This window comes from Choloepus didactylus, chromosome 2 (assembly GCF_015220235.1).
Source record: "Choloepus didactylus isolate mChoDid1 chromosome 2, mChoDid1.pri, whole genome shotgun sequence".
Lineage (NCBI taxonomy): Eukaryota > Metazoa > Chordata > Mammalia > Pilosa > Megalonychidae > Choloepus > Choloepus didactylus.
In genome coordinates, this window is record NC_051308.1 from 98076887 (window position 1) to 98094663 (window position 17777).

The window sequence follows — 17777 nt, forward strand, 5'->3', positions numbered from 1 at the left end:
GGAGTTTGAGCTTTGTTCATTGGACAATGAAGACTGATACAGTTTTAAGTAGGGGAATGGTGTGGCCAGATTGGAGTTTTAGAAGGTCAACTCTTGCGGCAGTTTGGGAGATGGTGTGGTGTGGGGAGACTCTGGACGCAGGGAGATGGAGGTGTGGTTGTGGTGGGGATGGGGGGCTGGTTCAGGTCAGCCAAGGAGTGGGCATTGGCGTGCAGGGAAGAGGTTCTTCCAATTCTGTCCCTAGACTGCCTCTTCTGATTCATCTCTGTCACCCACTCCCACCCACCCGGAGCTGCGGACACTCCCTAAGTATTCTAGCATTCCAGGCTGTTCCTCTCACCCACATGTTGCATAGCTGATGTGCATCTCTTTTTCCAGAAAAATGTTCTAAGAGTTTTTAAAGATCCTTTTCAACTTCCCCCATCTCACTTCCCTTCACTGGATTCTTTGCCATATCCTTTGTATTCCAACAGTATTTTGTTCATATTTTTGTTTAGACAGATGTGTAAATGTTGAATTGTTATTTATCTGTGAATGTTCTAAGTTTTCTCATTAAATTGTGAGCTCTTTGAGGACAGGAACAATATCTACTAGTTCATTATTCAACAAATATTTTTTAAGTACCTAGTTTGTGCCAGAAACTATCTAAAATGTAGACATAAAACAGTAAAGTTTCCTGCCATATTGAGCTTATATTCTAGAAGAGGGAGATAGAAAAACAAATAGTAGAATAACAGTAAATATGAATTGTGACAGGGAGAAAATGAAAGCATGGTAAGGAGGCTAGGTAATAACTGTTTTAAGGGATATTATCTTATGCTGCGTAGTAAGGAAAGTCCCCACTGATGAGTGCCATTTGAGCAGAGGCCTAAAGCAAGTGCGGGAGGGAGCCATGTGGCTATCCAGGGGAGAGCATGTTCCAGGAAAAGGTAACAGCAAGTGTGATGACTCTGAATTGAGAGTGGGCTTGGCTTGTCCATGGAATGAGCCTTGAGGAGAGTAGGTGAGGTCAGAGACATAGTGGGGAGCAGATCATGAAGGCACTTGTAAGCCATCATTATGATTTGGCTTTTCCTTGGAGTGGTGTGGAAGCCATGGTCATTTGGAGCAGAAGGTGTCATGATCTGACTTACATTTTTAAATAATACAATTTTAGCTTCTAAAATGAGAATAGGCCATAGAGATTAAAGGCAAAGCAAGGAATCCAGTTAGGTGACTACTGCAATAACACAAACAAAAGACAGTGGCATGGGCTAAGCTGGTAGCAGCTGAGTGGTGACAAGTGGTGAAAGTCTGGCTTTAATTTGAAGGTGCAAGATTTGTTGATAGACTGGATATGGAGTATGAGAGAGAGGAATCAAGGAGACTTGAAACTTTTCTGTTTCAGACTGAAAAGAATGTAGTTGCCATTTAAGGAGATGGGGATGTCTGCGGGAGGAACAGGTTGAGGGACAAACTTCAGAAGTTTGGTTTAGTTTAAGTTTGAATATTCTGAGTTGGCATTTGGGGATGTGAATCTAAGCTTTAGAGAGAGCTCGGGGCTGGAGACATGTGTTTGGGCATTATCAGAGCATAAATGACATAAAAACCACAAAACCAGATGATAGCGAATGCATTTGTTTATTCTTGGTGCTTAGCACAATGATTGGCATGGCAGATGCTCAATAAATACTTCTTTGAGTAAATGAAAGAATGAATGATATAGTTCAGTTATAAGGAAACAGACTTCTACAGAATATCAGAACTAGGCTCAGTCAAAGCCTGGTATATGAGTGAATCAAAGGTAAAGAAATATTTCTACTCTCTGATTAATTATAAAAATCTCTATAAATGTTCCAAATACCTGCTACTCTTTTTCCCTACTTCTGCTTCTCATTTTCCTGAGTGCTTTACATTAGTCTGTAGCACTTATTCCATGCATTTTGACAGTTTTAATAAAATATAAAATTATGTGTATTTCCTGTATTCTATTATTCCCTCTTTTCCCCTTCATGCTACCCTCCATACCCTAAAAAAAGCACCTCAGTAATATCTGAAATAACCTATTACCTCAACATCCACAATTCAATAGAATATGGCCCCAGTGGAAAGAGTTCCAGATAAAGATATTTGTTCACTGCTGAATTTTCTAGATCATTTGAAGAGATCTTTTTCCCAATCTGTACTTTACATGCAAAAAGAATTCACCAGTTGCAAATAGCTGGCAAACTGTGTATTTACTATAAAGTGTGGCCTAGGAGAACTTCGTGTACCTGAGAACCTTTGTCACATTATAGAAATTAAAAATACACTTCAAAATTAAACTTATGCAAACCACTTCATCTGAAATCTCTGTTGAAGAAATATGTAATTTTTCCAAAATCCTCATGCCTGCAAAATTGTGTAAGTATTAGATAATTCACTGCTCTAGTCTTCTGAACTGAGGGATAAAGAGTTGTACTTGCCCAGCCTCTTAATTATTGTCACTGTTGGCCTATAAGATGACCATGACTATAGAAGGATTATCCTTTAATAATGACTAAAGTGAGAACAAAGAGGAGCAGGGCTGCACCGACAATTTTAACCCAAAACGGCACAGAGAAAGGAGGCTGTTCACGGGTGAGGATGCGCGTCTTCAGGGGCTTTATGATCCGCTCCCTCTGGGTCAGGATGGCTTGCCGGGCCCCAGCCCACTTCCCCGGCCCCTGCAGACAGTACTGATATGGGGTGCACGGGCCAAAGAAGATTTCCATGGTCAGCTTCGGATCCCGCAGAAAGAGTGAGAACAGGTGGGGCTTCACTCCTATTTCCGAGGCAATTTCATCCATGTAATCCACATATGGCACTCTGCGTGCATCACGAGGATTATTCAGGAATCTGAAACCAGAAGGAAAATCCCAGAAACCCAAGTCAATGATCTTCTCCACTCCACCAAGCACAGTTTCTGCTGAACGTTGTGTTGACTTCCTGTGAAGGGATGGTCTGTGGGGAAAAGCATCAATGGCAACTAAGCCATTGGTGATTTCTCCAAAAAAAAAAAAAACAAGAGATAAAATGACATTCTTTGTTTTGAGTTACCCTGGTCTTGGTGGCTTCTAACAAAATACTCATCATGTGCATTTTTCCCTCTCAAATCCTTCCAAGGGCTTTTGGAGAGTAATAGATGGGTTTTGGATGATTTTTTTTCTGTCTTATTAATGATATTCTTCTTTTCCTAAATTCTGTAACTGAGACCATTCTGTTTTTGCCACATATTTGGTTCTCATTCAGAATATAATTTCATTTTTGTAAGTTGGTGGTCAGAATTATGATATATGCATTGCATAGGGCAGTTACTTAGATAATGTATGAAACTACCCTCCATTTGCCAGTTTTGAGTACGTGTGAAATTAATTTGTTTTTAAATATTACTGAAATGCAATTCCTGGCCCACATTTTTTAAACCAAATTTACTGGATAGCTGACCGTTTTTAGGATGTGAACCCCTTGATCTTAGAGAACATGCTGAGACATTTGCATTGCGGATTCTCAGATGTTTGTTGAATAGAAGTAAATTACATTCCCAACCCCAATGCTGGAGAATAATTTCCCATTAAGAAGATTTGGCACAACCTGCAAGTTTCTGCCCTCATGTCAAAATTTTAATTGGATTCTATAGTAATTTGCTAACTCATTTCTCATGTCGAGTTGCCTTTCCAACTTCCTAGAAGAATGAAACAATCCTTCATTTCATCTCACATTTTCATATGCCTTACATCTGTAAGGCTATGATATGATACAAACTTATAATTGTATTTTGTATATAGTGTTCTATGGACTTTAAATAAAGTTCTGATGTTTTCATGGCAGATCATTCTGCATCCATTCTACCCCATAATCATTCCATATATGATACTATGCGTGGCTGAGAGGAAATGAAAAAATTGCTATTTTGAGATCCTATCTATGCGAATAGTCCCAGATTCTATGATGAGAAAAATATAAAGAATACTTGATAGGATTACGGTTCCACCTAAACACATTCAGTTGACTTTCACACACACACAAACAAATATCTTACATTTTTTCCATTTTTTGCCTCTTCTTTCTTATGTCAGCCATCATGTCACTCACTGAAGGTAATTTGCTCAATCCTGGGGAAGAAATTTGAAATTTGAAGTTGGCTTTCTTATTGAGAAGAAATAGATGAGATCCTGAGAGTCAGTTTGGTAGAGAACATCAGGAGGAAGGTGACACAGGAGTAGGGAGATGGATGTAGAGGTTGCTCTGGAATGCCCTGCACTCATTGTTTTATCAGGTGCACGTGACCAGCAGGTACAGAAATGTGTCCTTGCTGCACAGTCTTGACTACAGACTTTAAAGCCCATGAAGAAGTATAGACTGAAGGGAGTGTCACCCAACTGACACCACATAAATTACGGTGTTTGTGGTCCTATTACTAGAGTATTCAGTTTGCCTTGACTTTAAATAGTTGTTACCCTTGTGCATGTATATTAAGCCAGTTTACAAATATGTACTAATGGTGACTCAATGTCTCCTGTTTTTTTCCCCTCTGTTGGATAGATATTTATTACTAATTTTTTGTTTTAATTCATGGAAGGCACCTCCCCACAACTCTCCTTCATTCCTATGATGGGAGACATCCTATATTTTGAGAGACACAGAAGGTTCTAGAGAAATATGGGAAATTTTTTAAGGAGAAGGAACAAATGAACAGAATTATTAAAAAGTGATAGGCGGCATTTCATAAAGGTGGCTGTTGTGTCTGCCTCCACCAATTTATTCTCACACTTAGAATTAATGATGATAACAAAGAATTAAAAAAGGAGGACTAATCATTATTCATTCAATCAATATTTACTGAATGCCTATAAAAGTCAATGTGCTAATTGTTAATTCTTATCATGCTGCAAAGTAGATATAGATATGTCCATTTTTACAAATAAGGTAATTGAGACTTGTGGATGTCAAGTGGCCTGCCAAGATCATGCAGCCAGTGCATGGTGGAGTGGGGTTTGAACCCCAGATTTGATTAAAAAGGCCTTGCACTTTTGGTTGTGCTGTGCTGCTGTTCCAGTTACTCTGGGACTCTGTCATATTTCACCTGCTTGTTCTCTTTATATTTTGACTGGACACTTTACAGGCAGGCAGGGAAAAAAAAAAAAAAAAAGCTTCCTTTGATTTTAGATTATTCCAGAATGACCTTGGCAACTTTGGGAAGTAGGATGACTGTTATTTCCCACCTATATTTCAGGCTAATCTCTCTTTCTTCTTACTGCCCCCAATTCCTCCACTATATATATATCCCTACATGCTCTAATGAACTATTTGCCATTTTATGATAGCTTAAGTTTACATATTTCTATTTTCATTTTCACACAGGAATCATAAAGATTAAATAGCAATCAAATGCCAAAGTAATGAATCTCAAGTGGTGGGATTTCAGCTATTGCAAAGGTTAATTGCAGAAACATTTTGCCGCAGCAGTTCTTCACAATGCCTCTGAACTCACACCACCTGGGTGGCTACCTTTGCTAAATATGTATAAGATCAGCACATACCTCTGAATACGCGTACAGCCCATCGGCTCTGGAGTTCTGATGTGGGAATGGTGGCTCCCACTGGCTGGAGGATGCCAATGAAAGCGAGTGTTGGCTTCTCCAGCTGAGGAGGGAAGACAAATTTATACATGGAATAATGGTCGTCCAGAACTGTTGAATCATTTTCCAAAAAAGGGAAAGAGAGGGTATATCCAGTGGCAAAGATAACAACATCAATGCACTCTTTTGTGCCATCTTCAAAGATGGCTGACGTCTCCGTGAACTCTCTCACATTTGGTTTCATCAGAATTCTTCCAGAAATTATGTGGTTGGGTAGATCATCACTGAAAGTGGCTTGATGGCTCAGAAATCTGCAGAATAATAATTGAAGACCAGGAAAATTAATGTAAGTCTTTTTGCAGAGGAGTTGAGCTAAGAAAATGCTTAATGAATGAACTATATTTTTGTTTTATAAGAGATTTCTTTTCCTAAATTATTTTCTGAATTATTTACTGAATAAATATTCTGTTTATCAGAATGCCAATAATACTTATTAAGTACTTACTATATACAAAGAAAGATTTTGAAATGTAGCATATATGCTTTTACCAGTGATGCACAAATATTGAACTTCTGTAAAACAATTTCTTTGTAGAGTTTTTAAAAGTCATCAGCAAGGTGTTCATATTGAAACAGGAAAATCAGAATTGTAATTTCCATTTATTATGAGAATCTATGCTTTCTAATACTGCAAGAATCAATATGACTTTTTCTAAATTTTACCAACATTTATTATTTACTTTGACACTATTAATGGTCTCCCTGCTTCCACCCTTGATTCCATACAATTTCTCCTCCACTCAGCAGCCGGAATGATTGTTTTAAAATGTAAAAATATATCACAGTGGCCTTCTATTTCACTGAAAATAAAACCCCCAATCATTATCAAGCCCCACCTTCCTGAACTCATTTCCTACCATTCTCCCTTCTCCCAGGACTCTACATCAGGGTCCTTGTTAGTCTTTGAACAAATAATGCTCCTTCCTGCCTTTGAACTTGCCACAAATGTTATTCTCTCAGAAATCTGAAGTGTTCCCTTGCTTTCTTCAGATGCCAATTCAAGTGCTCTCCCTTAAGCTTTCGCTGGCTGCCCCATCCAAAAAAGGGAACTTCCTGTTCCTGTCCACCATCCTGCTTAATTTTTCTTCATAGATGTAATACTCCATGATGTTATTACAGCATCTGTTCACCTGTTGGTTTCTCCTCTATTCCAAAGGAAGCCCAGTGAGAACTGGGACTCTATCTGGAGAAGTCACCACCCTACCTGAGAACCCAAACCCTACTTGATCATAGTAGAAACTTAAAAAATACCCCTTGAATTTATCTAGGCTGTACAGATTGGTGATTTTATATGCTTTCCTGTTTATACCTCTCAACAGTTGAGCAGAGAAGGGTTGCATTTTACCAGCATAAAAAATGAGAGAGAGGGAGAAGGGGAGAGGGGGAGAGGGGGAGCAAGAAACAGGACTACCCCAAGGACACAAGTAAAGTGACACTAGAGATTTGTTAAAACAGGTTTGGTGATGGCAACGTCAGTGCTCTTCCTATCTTGCCACACTTTGTTTTAAATTGCCCATTCTCACAAATGTGTGCTGATTCTCACAAAGACACATTTTGTGGTAATATATGATTTTCTTCTCTATGGTGAACCTAATATATATAAACTAAAATACCCTTTCTCCCATTGAAGACAAAAATGGATTCATCTTCCATGAATTTAATGAGTTTTTTTAACTGAAATAGATTTATATTCTTTATATTACAAGTGAATATATATTCCCTTGTGGAAAAGTATTTTTCTTTTACCTTTCTTAACATTTTCAAGCAAAGTTTTATTCTATTAACACCATATTATATAATATATGCTTATATTTGTCTTAAACATTTCTCTTTTCCTCTCCATGGACAGCTCCTGCCAGTTCATAATCAAGGATTCAGTGACGTCAGTGGAGTGAGTTGCACGGTGTGTCGTGGGGACACAAGCTCAGGCACGACAGAAACTTGCAGCAAGGGACCGCTTTATTACTTACATGGCACAGAAAGTCCCAAAGATCAAGGGAAGGGAACATCACGGCCCGTCTCCTGGGAAGGCCAAACGGCAATAGATGGCCGTTCCGCATGCCCCACTTTGCATCGGAGAAGAGAAGTAAGTTTGTGCCGCCCAGCGGAGGAACATTTATACAACTCAGAAGGAGCGGGCCCTGCCACTGAGAGTTCCCTGCGCTACTGAGCATCCGGAGCTGCTTGTTCCGCGTTTCTGGGTTTAAAGCCTGGTCAGGCCTTTCCATTAGACGCAACAGCTCCCCGGGGTTGCAGAATGGAAACAGACCGGAACATCATCACGCAGTAGGAAACGGGGCGCGGAGCGGCTGGGTCCGCTGAGTGTGTGTCTGTGACTTCCCCGCCTTTCCCTCATACTCTTCCTATCTATAGATTTCGACTGTGTGTTCATGCAACAGACCTTTAGTCCACCTTCATCCCTTCCTTTGTCTTCCTCGGAAAAATTTTCTGGCTCCATCATGTATTTCTTGAGGTTCAGTGTCCAGAATAGAGCACTCCCTCTTTCAGATGCAGACAAATCATGGTTTTGTACAAAAGTTGGGTGATCTTTCCTCATTTGTTTCCAGCAAACTTCCTGCCGAGTCTTAGCCTTTGATTCGTTATGTTTTTGAGTTTTGAAGCATAGAAGTTGATGCTTGCTACCTACACAACACCCAGAAGGGGCTTGGATAGTATTTGTTGACTTACTACACTTGAGACTGTCGACCAGTCTCTTCTTGAATTTTTTTCCTTTGTTTTCCCATCCTTACTACTCATTCTCCTACTTTCCCACCTGTACTTTCTTTCTTGTTTTTTTAATGGCTCCTTTTCTTTAGCTTTCCCTTTAAACTTTGAGATCCCTTGGCTTCTGATCTGGGCCCTCTTTTTACTCTTTCTAGATCATTGATTCTTAAGCCAGAGTGAGGAGAGGAATGTGTGTGTGAATATATGTAAAGGAGAATATCAGAGGTGCCTCTCTACTCCCAATCCTGACAATCGCACTCTCTACCACTGAGATTTGATATTCATTCCTAGGGCTAATAACTCCGAAAAAACTCTCCTCAAGTCTAACCTCTACTTGCCATTCCAGAATTATCTACCCTAATGTCTGCCAAATATCTCTGTTGGGATATCCCACAAGTGTCCCAAACATAGTTTTCTCAAACAGAAATAATCAACCAGCCTCCCCCTTCCTGCAAGGATGCTTTTCTTCTGAATTCCTTACCTCTGTAGGATAATGCACTCTTTACTCCATCATTCAAGCTAGAAACTGAATGTCACAAATAATAATACAACGAGACAGCACAAAATTGTTAAGTTTTTACCAGGTACTGGGCACTAGTATAAACTATATATTTTTTCCTATTTAAAACTCAAAACAGCACTCAGAGTTGGTGCTAATGGTATTCTTATTTTATATATAAGGAAAGTGAGGCACAAGTAAGTAAGTAAATTCCACAATATCATGCAGCTAGTAAGTGGTAAAGCCAGGACCCAACCCCTACCTCCCTGGAACCAGAGCACAAACCTCTGTGATTTACTGCTTTCTCTCTATCAGAAAACTGGAGACAAAGAAAGCATGTGTTGCATTTCAAAGACACCCCCTCCACCAACCCCAGCCAAACCTCTTTTCTTATTGCTTTATACTATCAGATTCCTGATTCTTTCTTTTGGTCTGGGAAAATGGAGTCCATTCTTAACAAATACCCCATCTGCAGCTTGTCCACCCTGTGAAAGCCTCAGAGTTGAAAGAAGTCAACAGTAGCTGAAGCCTAAGAACACGTTGAGTAGGGACAGATGTAGCTGTCACCAGATTCTTGAAACTCAATTTCTTTAGTTTCTAAGTAGAATGGTTCAGAGAAAAATGAGGAGTGACATTCTCATAAGATAGTTGAAGTATATCTTCAAGGTGACATAACACAGACTCCAAACCGTCCCTATGTTCCCAATCTGTTCATGCCAAAAGGCAGAGGTAAAATTAGTTTTTTAAGTCCTAGAACATACCTGTGTTGAGGTTGCAAACCATAAATGTCATGGTTAAATCGTGTGTTTAATTTATTCTCTGCCCATCTGTTGATTAAGAATGTAGGGTAAAATTTGTGGAGGACAGAGTTAAAACGGGTGAAGAGGACAGTGTCCATGGGCATCCCATTATCCCAGACCCGGTTCCAAATCCAGGCACCCCGCCTTGTGCTGATAAATACCTAGGAGAGAATGCAATAAACTAAAAATAGGTGCCTCACAATATCGCATTTTTCTTTCATAGTATTCTTTCCTCAGCTCCTTAGATATCTTTTATTTGGCTCACAAGGAAAAATGGATGAGAACTCTCTTGCCTGTTTCAAAGACAGGAAGACCGACAGAAACTGTTACACATACACACACACATGCTCACACTCACAGACACAACCTGACATGTTGCTTAAAGTTCTAGACATCCACACAAGCCTCCCTCTGGATCTCACCCACTATTCTTTTAAACCTTCTCTAATGCTGTGTTTGATGCCAAGAATCTTTTAAGTTCTAAATTTGGGAAAACAAAATAATGCAGGAAGACTAGAGATCAGCAAATTGACACACAAGGTCTCATCCACCTGTTAACTACAGTATTATAATATCTAGAACAATTAATTAATCTATGTCCCTAGAAATTTAAGTATAGAGGGAATCAGCATTGGGAGATCATGAAAAGTGTCATGTTAATAAAAAATCAAGAGACTTTTAAAAATGGTTGTCTAGTGTGTCCATTTTTGTAACTCTTGGCTGAGCCTCCCCACTCTTTGGTAAAAATAAATAAGATAGCAGTCATTGAAGTTTGAAATATTATTTTTATTCCATTCTCAATTATTTTTGGGAATGGATTATCAAAATGTCTTCTGAGAAGACAGATATAAAGAGGTAATTATCAGCCTGAAGCAGCGTGGTACATGCTATACACATTTCACACAATTCTCATGTATCAAAGGGTGATGGTCGGGTTCCACTGAGGGTAAAAGAATTTTTGGAACCAAACCTGTGCAGCTACGTGACTGAGTTCAACTGCCAAATCGGCTGCAGAATTTCCAATGCCAATCACAATGACTCTCTTTCCCTGGAATTTTTCTGGAGTCTTGTACTCCCAACTGTGGATATATTGACCTTTGAACTTCTTGATACCTGTGGGCAAGAACAGAATTGCTCAAGCCTTGGTCCTTCCTTTATTTTTGTTAACTTCTGTTGTCTTCTAAAGATGGTTAGTGAACTCAAAGGTCATCCTATTTAGAATTTTTGTTGACTGCTCTACTGATGCCAGTTCTGTCAACACCAGCAGGCAGAATGAATCCTTCTACAGTTTTGTTCTAGATTGTCAATTCCATGCTCAACTCAGGCTTCTAAGAAACCCAGGTATCTCATTTCTGCCTCCTTTTCACTTATCTATATTCTGCCAGGCCTTGAAGGAGCTTGGGTCTTATTTAAGTAATGCATCTTCCTGAGCAGTCATCTTCATTAGGTACAAATACTGCTCTGGTCCCAATTCCCTTGGTCTTGCTTTCCCAGCCCAAGCTTCATCCTTGTCTACCTTGTTTCCATCTCTTTCTGGACCCAGTATACCCTTTCTTCTTATAGCACTCTCTGCTCTGCTCTCCTTCTGGGGCCACACGTTGCAACATCAACCGCAGGGCCTGAAGCTGAGAGGGTATAAGAACTTTCTGTTTTTGCCTAAAGTTTAAAGAAACTTTATATGGCAAAGCTGTAAAAGCCAGTTGATTTCTCAGCATTACATCTTTTAAACAACATTGGGATCTGCACATATGAGCTTCCCCTGCTCCTCTTGTGACAATGGACAGCCCCACTTGGTCCTGATTGTGGTTCAGTCCTTGCCCTGGTCCTTTATCCTCACGGGATCTGCTCCAAAACTTCAGTTTTCTCCTGAAAGCAGTTCATTGCTCCCCACATAATGAACTCCTGGCATGGATCTATTTGTTCCCAAACTTCATCTTTGCCCTATCAAATTACTTGCCATAGTGATTTCAATTATTTCTCCTCTCCTTCACCCCTCTGCTACCCCTCTCACTGCCCAATGATAACCTTTCTTCTCATTTGTATGAAACAATAAAGATTTATGTGAGTTCCTCAACACCTAAAAGTTACCATGTTTTCATCCATCCTTCCTGTTTCTCCTTTTTCCCTGGGAAAAAAATGTTTTTCTTCTCTTCCAAACTGAGCCCTATTCCCTGTGAGTTAATGTGGGAGGAGACTTTGAGGTCATACAGACCTAGGCATAAATCCCAGCTCTTTTACTGCTAGCTGCATTTGTACTATGTTAAATGGAAGTCATTTCACCCATTTCTTAGGAATGGTATTAGGATCCCTTGAACTGCTTGAAAAATAAGTACTTCTCCTTTGAATGACTTCAATCCCATCCAATCCCACCCAATTTTAAACTAGCATTTCTGGGAACTTGCAGCCTCCTCAGCCTCTTTTATTCATGCAGACAGATTGTACTCTTCCTGGAGCCTTCCCCATCTCAGGAAATGGTACCTCCATAGCTCAGGCATAAACAGAGTCATCCTTGACTCCTCCTTTTTTGTCGTGTCTCTCATCTGGCCCATCAGCAAATCCCATCATCTCTACCTGAAAACAATATTCAGGATACAACTACTTCTCTACACCTCCACTACTGCAACTTTGGTCCAAGTCGCCACCCTCTCTCACCTGAATTAGTACAGTAGCCTCTTAACTGGTCTCCTTCCTTCCACCTTTCCCAGCGCCCACCCCACCTATTCTCAACAAAGGGTCTGGGGCATGTTACTCCTCTGCTCAAAACCCCCCAATAGCTCCCATTTCACTCAAGTCAAAACCAAAGTCCAAACAATGGCCTCTAAGGCCCTACTTGATCTGGTTCACCATCTATTCTCTGACATCATCTCCTTCCTACTCACTCCTCATCTCCATCTACCCCGGATATGGTGGGTACTCCCGTCTCAAGGCCTTTGCACTTACTGTTCCTTCTGCACAGCATATACTTTTCCCAGATTCCTGGGTCACTTCTGTGACTCCTTTGAGTGTTCACTCAAATGTCCCTTTCTCACTGAGGACTTGCCTGGCCAAATTATCTAAAATTGCAGCACAACTCCCTATCTGTAAAAATCCCATACCCCTCCCCAGCTTAATTTTTCTCTCCAACAGTTATCACTTCCAACACATTTATCCTGTGTGTGTCTGCCTCTAGTTCACTAGCATGCAGACTCCTTGAGGGCAGAGGATTCACCTGTTTCACTCTCTGTCACACAATTGGGGCTCAATATGCATTACTTGAAGGAATGTTGAATGAATGAGTACAAGAATTTTAAATCTCTGTAAACTAAGTAAAGAAAAATAAACGTCTCTCCACCAGTTATTACCTTCTTTATGTTCTCAAACAGTGGGACACAGAGACACTCATAGCCACTTAGGTGGGGGGGAGTCCAGCATCTTTTGAGAACCCCAAAAGAATCTAAACTTTAGCCATGTCTAGGAAGGCTGAGAATATACCCAGCTTCTAGAGATAAACAAGGAGATGTCATCCAGATAAATCATCCCGGTCACTGCTCCTTGCATACAGAGCTCCAAACAGTAAATAACAGCAGTGCCAGTCTGTTCTAATACATGTGGTGATGCTAACACATCATCATTTGTATTCACAGTGCTATGCATACACACAAATTCATAAATAAAGCTAAATCTTAAAATATTTACTATAGCTTTGAACTTACTATTTACTCCAAACTATTATCTACACAAAACAGCTCCCACATTTTGCCTTCCACTTGTGTTACATGTAGGATTTTTCTCTTGAAATAGCCCACAAGTGGTGGTGATGGGATATTAGTAATTTTTATTTCCAATTTTGTAACATTTTGAATTATTTGCATGATCTTTCAAAGAGCTTGCATTACTTTATAACCAGAAAAACCTGTATTTGTTTTGAAAATAAGATGATTTTTAAAGTTATAAACTTTATTCAAAAAATAGCAACAGCAAGAAAGATAAAACCTCGCAAAACCAATGCTGTAGAGATCTGTATGACATACCTGGAAAGTTATGGAGTGGCAAGAGGGGATTGGCATAAAGGCCGCAGCACACCATAATACCATCAAAGACATAGGATTCCTGCTTCCCTTTAGCCTCAACCACAACATCCCACTGCCCCGTGGAAGAGAAGTCAGAGCGCTTCTTTGCACTGCACACCTTTGACTAGAATGAGACAAACCCAGACTCATGACACCTGTTCCCAATTTCCCTCCCATCCCAGAATTCTTGGCCTTAATGAATAAAGTAAGTTATAGCTACTCTCCCCTGGCAGGTTTCCATATCTATGACTTCATTAAAGAGTTCGTTTAGAATTGTCTTTTGCTACTGAGGCCTCTTTAAGTATAAACATAGTCTGATGCATTCCTGATTGTGATTCTGAATTTAGTTAATTGTGAGCAAACACTTGGGTGTCCAGTCTGGTGCTTTGGCCAACAGGCCATATTTTTTCCCTGAAGGAAGTGAGAAGAGAAGCTATGACTGAGTTCACTGAAGTACGTGAAACAAATGCTGTGCTGTTGGGGTCACTTCCAGGACCGTGTGGACACCTTACTGGCTTTCTCTGACTGGGTCTTGACTCTACCACAAGGGTTCCCCCTACACTGAGAGCTCTCTGCCCCACTTACCAGAAACTGAATGTGTTTCGTAAGCTGAAAGTGTTTCGCATACGTCCTGATGTACTCCATGAGTTTGGAATTGTGCAAGTAATTGGGATGATGATCAGGGAAAAGATAGTCACTATAGGCTGTCATCTCCTTCGATGTGTTGCTGGTGACAGATTTATAGATACTTGGCCGGCCACTTTCATTCTCCTCCTGTAAAGGAAAAAGAAGATGCCCACTGTATTTTAAAATAAAAGAGTAACAATAAAAAAAGAAATCTCTGTATATGTCAAATTACAAGATGCCTGGGTTGAGTTCTTTCAAAGAAAGTAAAAATCAAGTTTCTATTACATTCACTATGGAATGGAAACCTTATGGTAAATAGTTTAGAATTGCATGAAAAGGACACAAAAAGAAAATTGCATATAGGACACCAGAGAGTGAAAATAAGCAGAAGAAAATGTGGTTAGACAAGAAGTGGGGAAGGGGCTTCCAGGAAGTTCTAGTCTGCTTGGGATGACCGATGAAAAAGGATAAAAACCCTAATGAGAATAGACTTTCTCTCTCTCTTTCTCTTTTTTTTTAGCAACTATAAAATCAACACGTTCATTCCAATTTTATAGAAAATTACAGAGTAGAAGAATATAATTCATGATAATTGCTTTAAATATTTTGATGTATGTCCTTCAGGCCTCAGTCTCTGAATCTCTTTCAGTATCTCTCTATATATAATCTATTTATCTGTACATACACAGACAGATAATGTATTATCCAGTATTTTATCACTTTACAGTACTTTATAGTTTATAAAGATTTTTTTCACATACAATACTTAATTCAATCCTGTAAAATACATTACTATCCTCTTATTTCAGATTATAGCAGTCCATACAACATACAACATCTGTCTTGTGCATTATTGTATTTTTAAATTAAGCCTGGACACTTAAGTAATTTAAGGCTAAGAAAAAACACACTCCAACAGAAATGTTATTTCCTTACAGAAGAACTAATTATAATCCTAACTATGTCTTTTTAATAAATGAACACATAAAGCACAATTTTGGGGTGTTTACTAATTTTTTTTCTGTATCTTGTGTGTAATATTGGTGAAGTAAAGAATCAGTAATACATGCACTATGAATAGTCTGAACTTGGAGTCAGGAAATATGGAATCTAATTCCCAATAAGGTATATCAGCTTTAAGCCAGATTAAAGTATGTGTTTCCTTCTTCTTCAAAGTAAATAATACCGATTATTAACAAAACCCATTATTTTGATGCATTCATACAAAAATATGCCTCCTGATAAAGATAGTCTCTGCAAATTTGACCAGCATTTATTATAAGTGAAAGCTTACAATATGAGCATTGCTAGTGAAGTCAGAGGACATGATATGGTAGTTTGTAGTATTTCTTTGACATCTATCATTACACGGCTTAGGACACTGACATCAAATCATTTTTCTGAATTTATTTCTGCATTTGTTAATAAGTGTTTGTCTATTCCATGGGTTTGTTGTGAGGATGAAATAATGCATAACAAATGCTGTAGAACTGCACACAGGAAATCAATACACATGCAGTGTGATAGGATTAACAGTATGTATGTGCAGAGTCCAATGAGATCACATGAAATCAAGCTGGGAGGGTGCAAGAAGCTTTCTGCAGACAAGCCTGTAGCAGTCATGTTCTATCCATGCTCACAGAAATCACTCAATCCTTGAAACAGGGCATATAATGCAGGGAAGGGGTTACATAGGTCAAGACAGACCTGAAAAGATGAAGAGTTGATGAGGTATACCAGAGACCAGCAAAAGCCATCATCACCTCTAGGCCAGACCTAGGCAGTTCAGAGTCACTCTGCTTCCACCATCCGTCTTTTCCTCTCTATGGCGCCTTTGGAAGCCATGTGGTCCAGAGGTATGAGTGTAAATTATATCTTCTTAAGTTATAAACCCAACCTGCATTTGACCATGATGAGCACCAGAAGGAAACCATTACTGTGCTAAGCCCTTGAGATTTCAGAGGTTGTCTGTGTTAGCTGCCTTACTATATGTAAGCTGCCCTTATGTATTAATGTATTTTTGATTTAAGCCTGTAAACTTAAGTAATTTAAGGCTAAGGAAAAAACACACTCCAACAGAAATGTTATAGATAAAGATCTGAGAATCATTATCGTCTATGTGGTAGCTGAAACCAAGGGGCGCATAGGAGGTGTCCTAGGGAACTTGTAAAAACTTAAAGGACCATAGGATAGACCATAAATAGACCATAAGACTAAGGATAAATCCATAAACCACCAGATTTAAAAGTCAAATGGGAAAACATTGAGAAGGAAAAGCAGAGAAGAAAAAAAGTGTGGAATTACAGAAGATAGGGACAAGTGCTTTTGAAAGGAGTTGGTTTTTAACATTATTAGATCCCCTTGGGAAAACAATGGAATTTAGGTCAGAAAAAGTCCATTTGATCTGACCAATTTGGCTGGTGAGACTCTTTCTTGGGACTTGCTAGGGATGACTATCATGTCACAATGGTTGAGATGTGGAGGGAGGTGGGAAAATGCAGAGAGCAAACATACATTCCTCGTTCAAGAAACTAGACCCCAAAAGGAAAAAGAATGGATAGAACATCATCACTGGGGAGAGGAGATGGGGATTCAATGCACAAGTGCAGGCATTAATAAAAGTAATAAATGTTATGCAGATATCAGTGTGTAATCCTTGTATTCCTGTTTCTCACATGCGGAAGAGGAAAAACCATCTTAGTACTTCAGAAGCATAAGACTATTCAAACTTACCTCATATCTCCACAGTCCTCCAATGTCATCACTTCCTTCAAAACAGACGGGCTCCAGCCCTTCCTCCAGACAGCTCTTAATAGCACCTAGTCCACTGACTCCAGCACCAATCACTGCAATTCTTTTTCCCGGCATTGTTTCTTGTATCCAGGAAATGTGCTAGCATAAAATGAGATTTTATTGCCAGGTAAATTTTTCCTATAGTACAAGCATATTAGTTGATATCTAAAATTGCAGTTTAATGCATTTAAGGAATAATCTTACTCAGAGATCTTATGTCATTCAAAGGCTCTCAGAGTGACAGAAAATCCTACCTCACAATGCTCTTTCATTTTCAAGTATGAAGTAGATTGTTTTAAATAAACGTTTTGACTCCTAACATTTTCCTGGCTATGCAACTTCATTTTTGTTGTTTTTTTGACAGTTTCCTTCTGCCTGATGAACACACACACACACACACACACACCCTGAAAAACCTCTCCATAAACGCATTTTGCCCAAACTGACTTTTAATCTCTTCTGCTACTACTCTTTGCTTGTTGAAACATTCATATTGAGTACTTTTGTGCAGTTTTCTTTATTTAGGCCAGAGAATCCCTACTTTTGCTCCTTGATAGAATTTGAAGTGGGTGGGGTGGGGAAAAGGAAACCCAAATAGAGCATTCCGTCAAGTAAATATCACTCACTACATTCTTCTTGGAGCAGA

General features: G+C 39.3%; 1 protein-coding gene across 1 annotated transcript; it reads right to left on the reverse strand.

The window, feature by feature from the left end:
- Window positions 1-2501: 2501 nt before the first annotated feature.
- Window positions 2502-17206, reverse strand: LOC119512364 (flavin-containing monooxygenase 5-like). The gene is made up of 8 exons (XM_037806990.1): window positions 17072-17206; window positions 14297-14485; window positions 13673-13835; window positions 10633-10775; window positions 9624-9823; window positions 5541-5890; window positions 4040-4112; window positions 2502-2856 (listed from the first exon to the last, which is right to left on the reverse strand). The coding sequence occupies exons 1-8, from the start codon at window positions 17204-17206 to the stop codon at window positions 2502-2504; spliced, it is 1608 nt and encodes a 535-aa protein (XP_037662918.1).
- Window positions 17207-17777: the final 571 nt, after the last annotated feature.

Bases quoted from the DNA above. Each gene is read 5' to 3' on its own strand.
- LOC119512364 (XM_037806990.1), bottom strand. From the start codon at position 17,206: ATGCCGGGAAAAAGAATTGCAGTGATTGGTGCTGGAGTCAGTGGACTA. The intron at 14,486-17,071 runs GTAAGTTTGAAT...TTTCCTTTACAG, and splicing joins GAGGACTGTGGAGATATGAG to GAGGAGAATGAAAGTGGCCG. The intron at 4,113-5,540 runs GTATGTGCTGAT...TTTCTTCCCCAG, and splicing joins GGCTGTACGCGTATTCAGAG to GATTGAGCAAATTACCTTCA.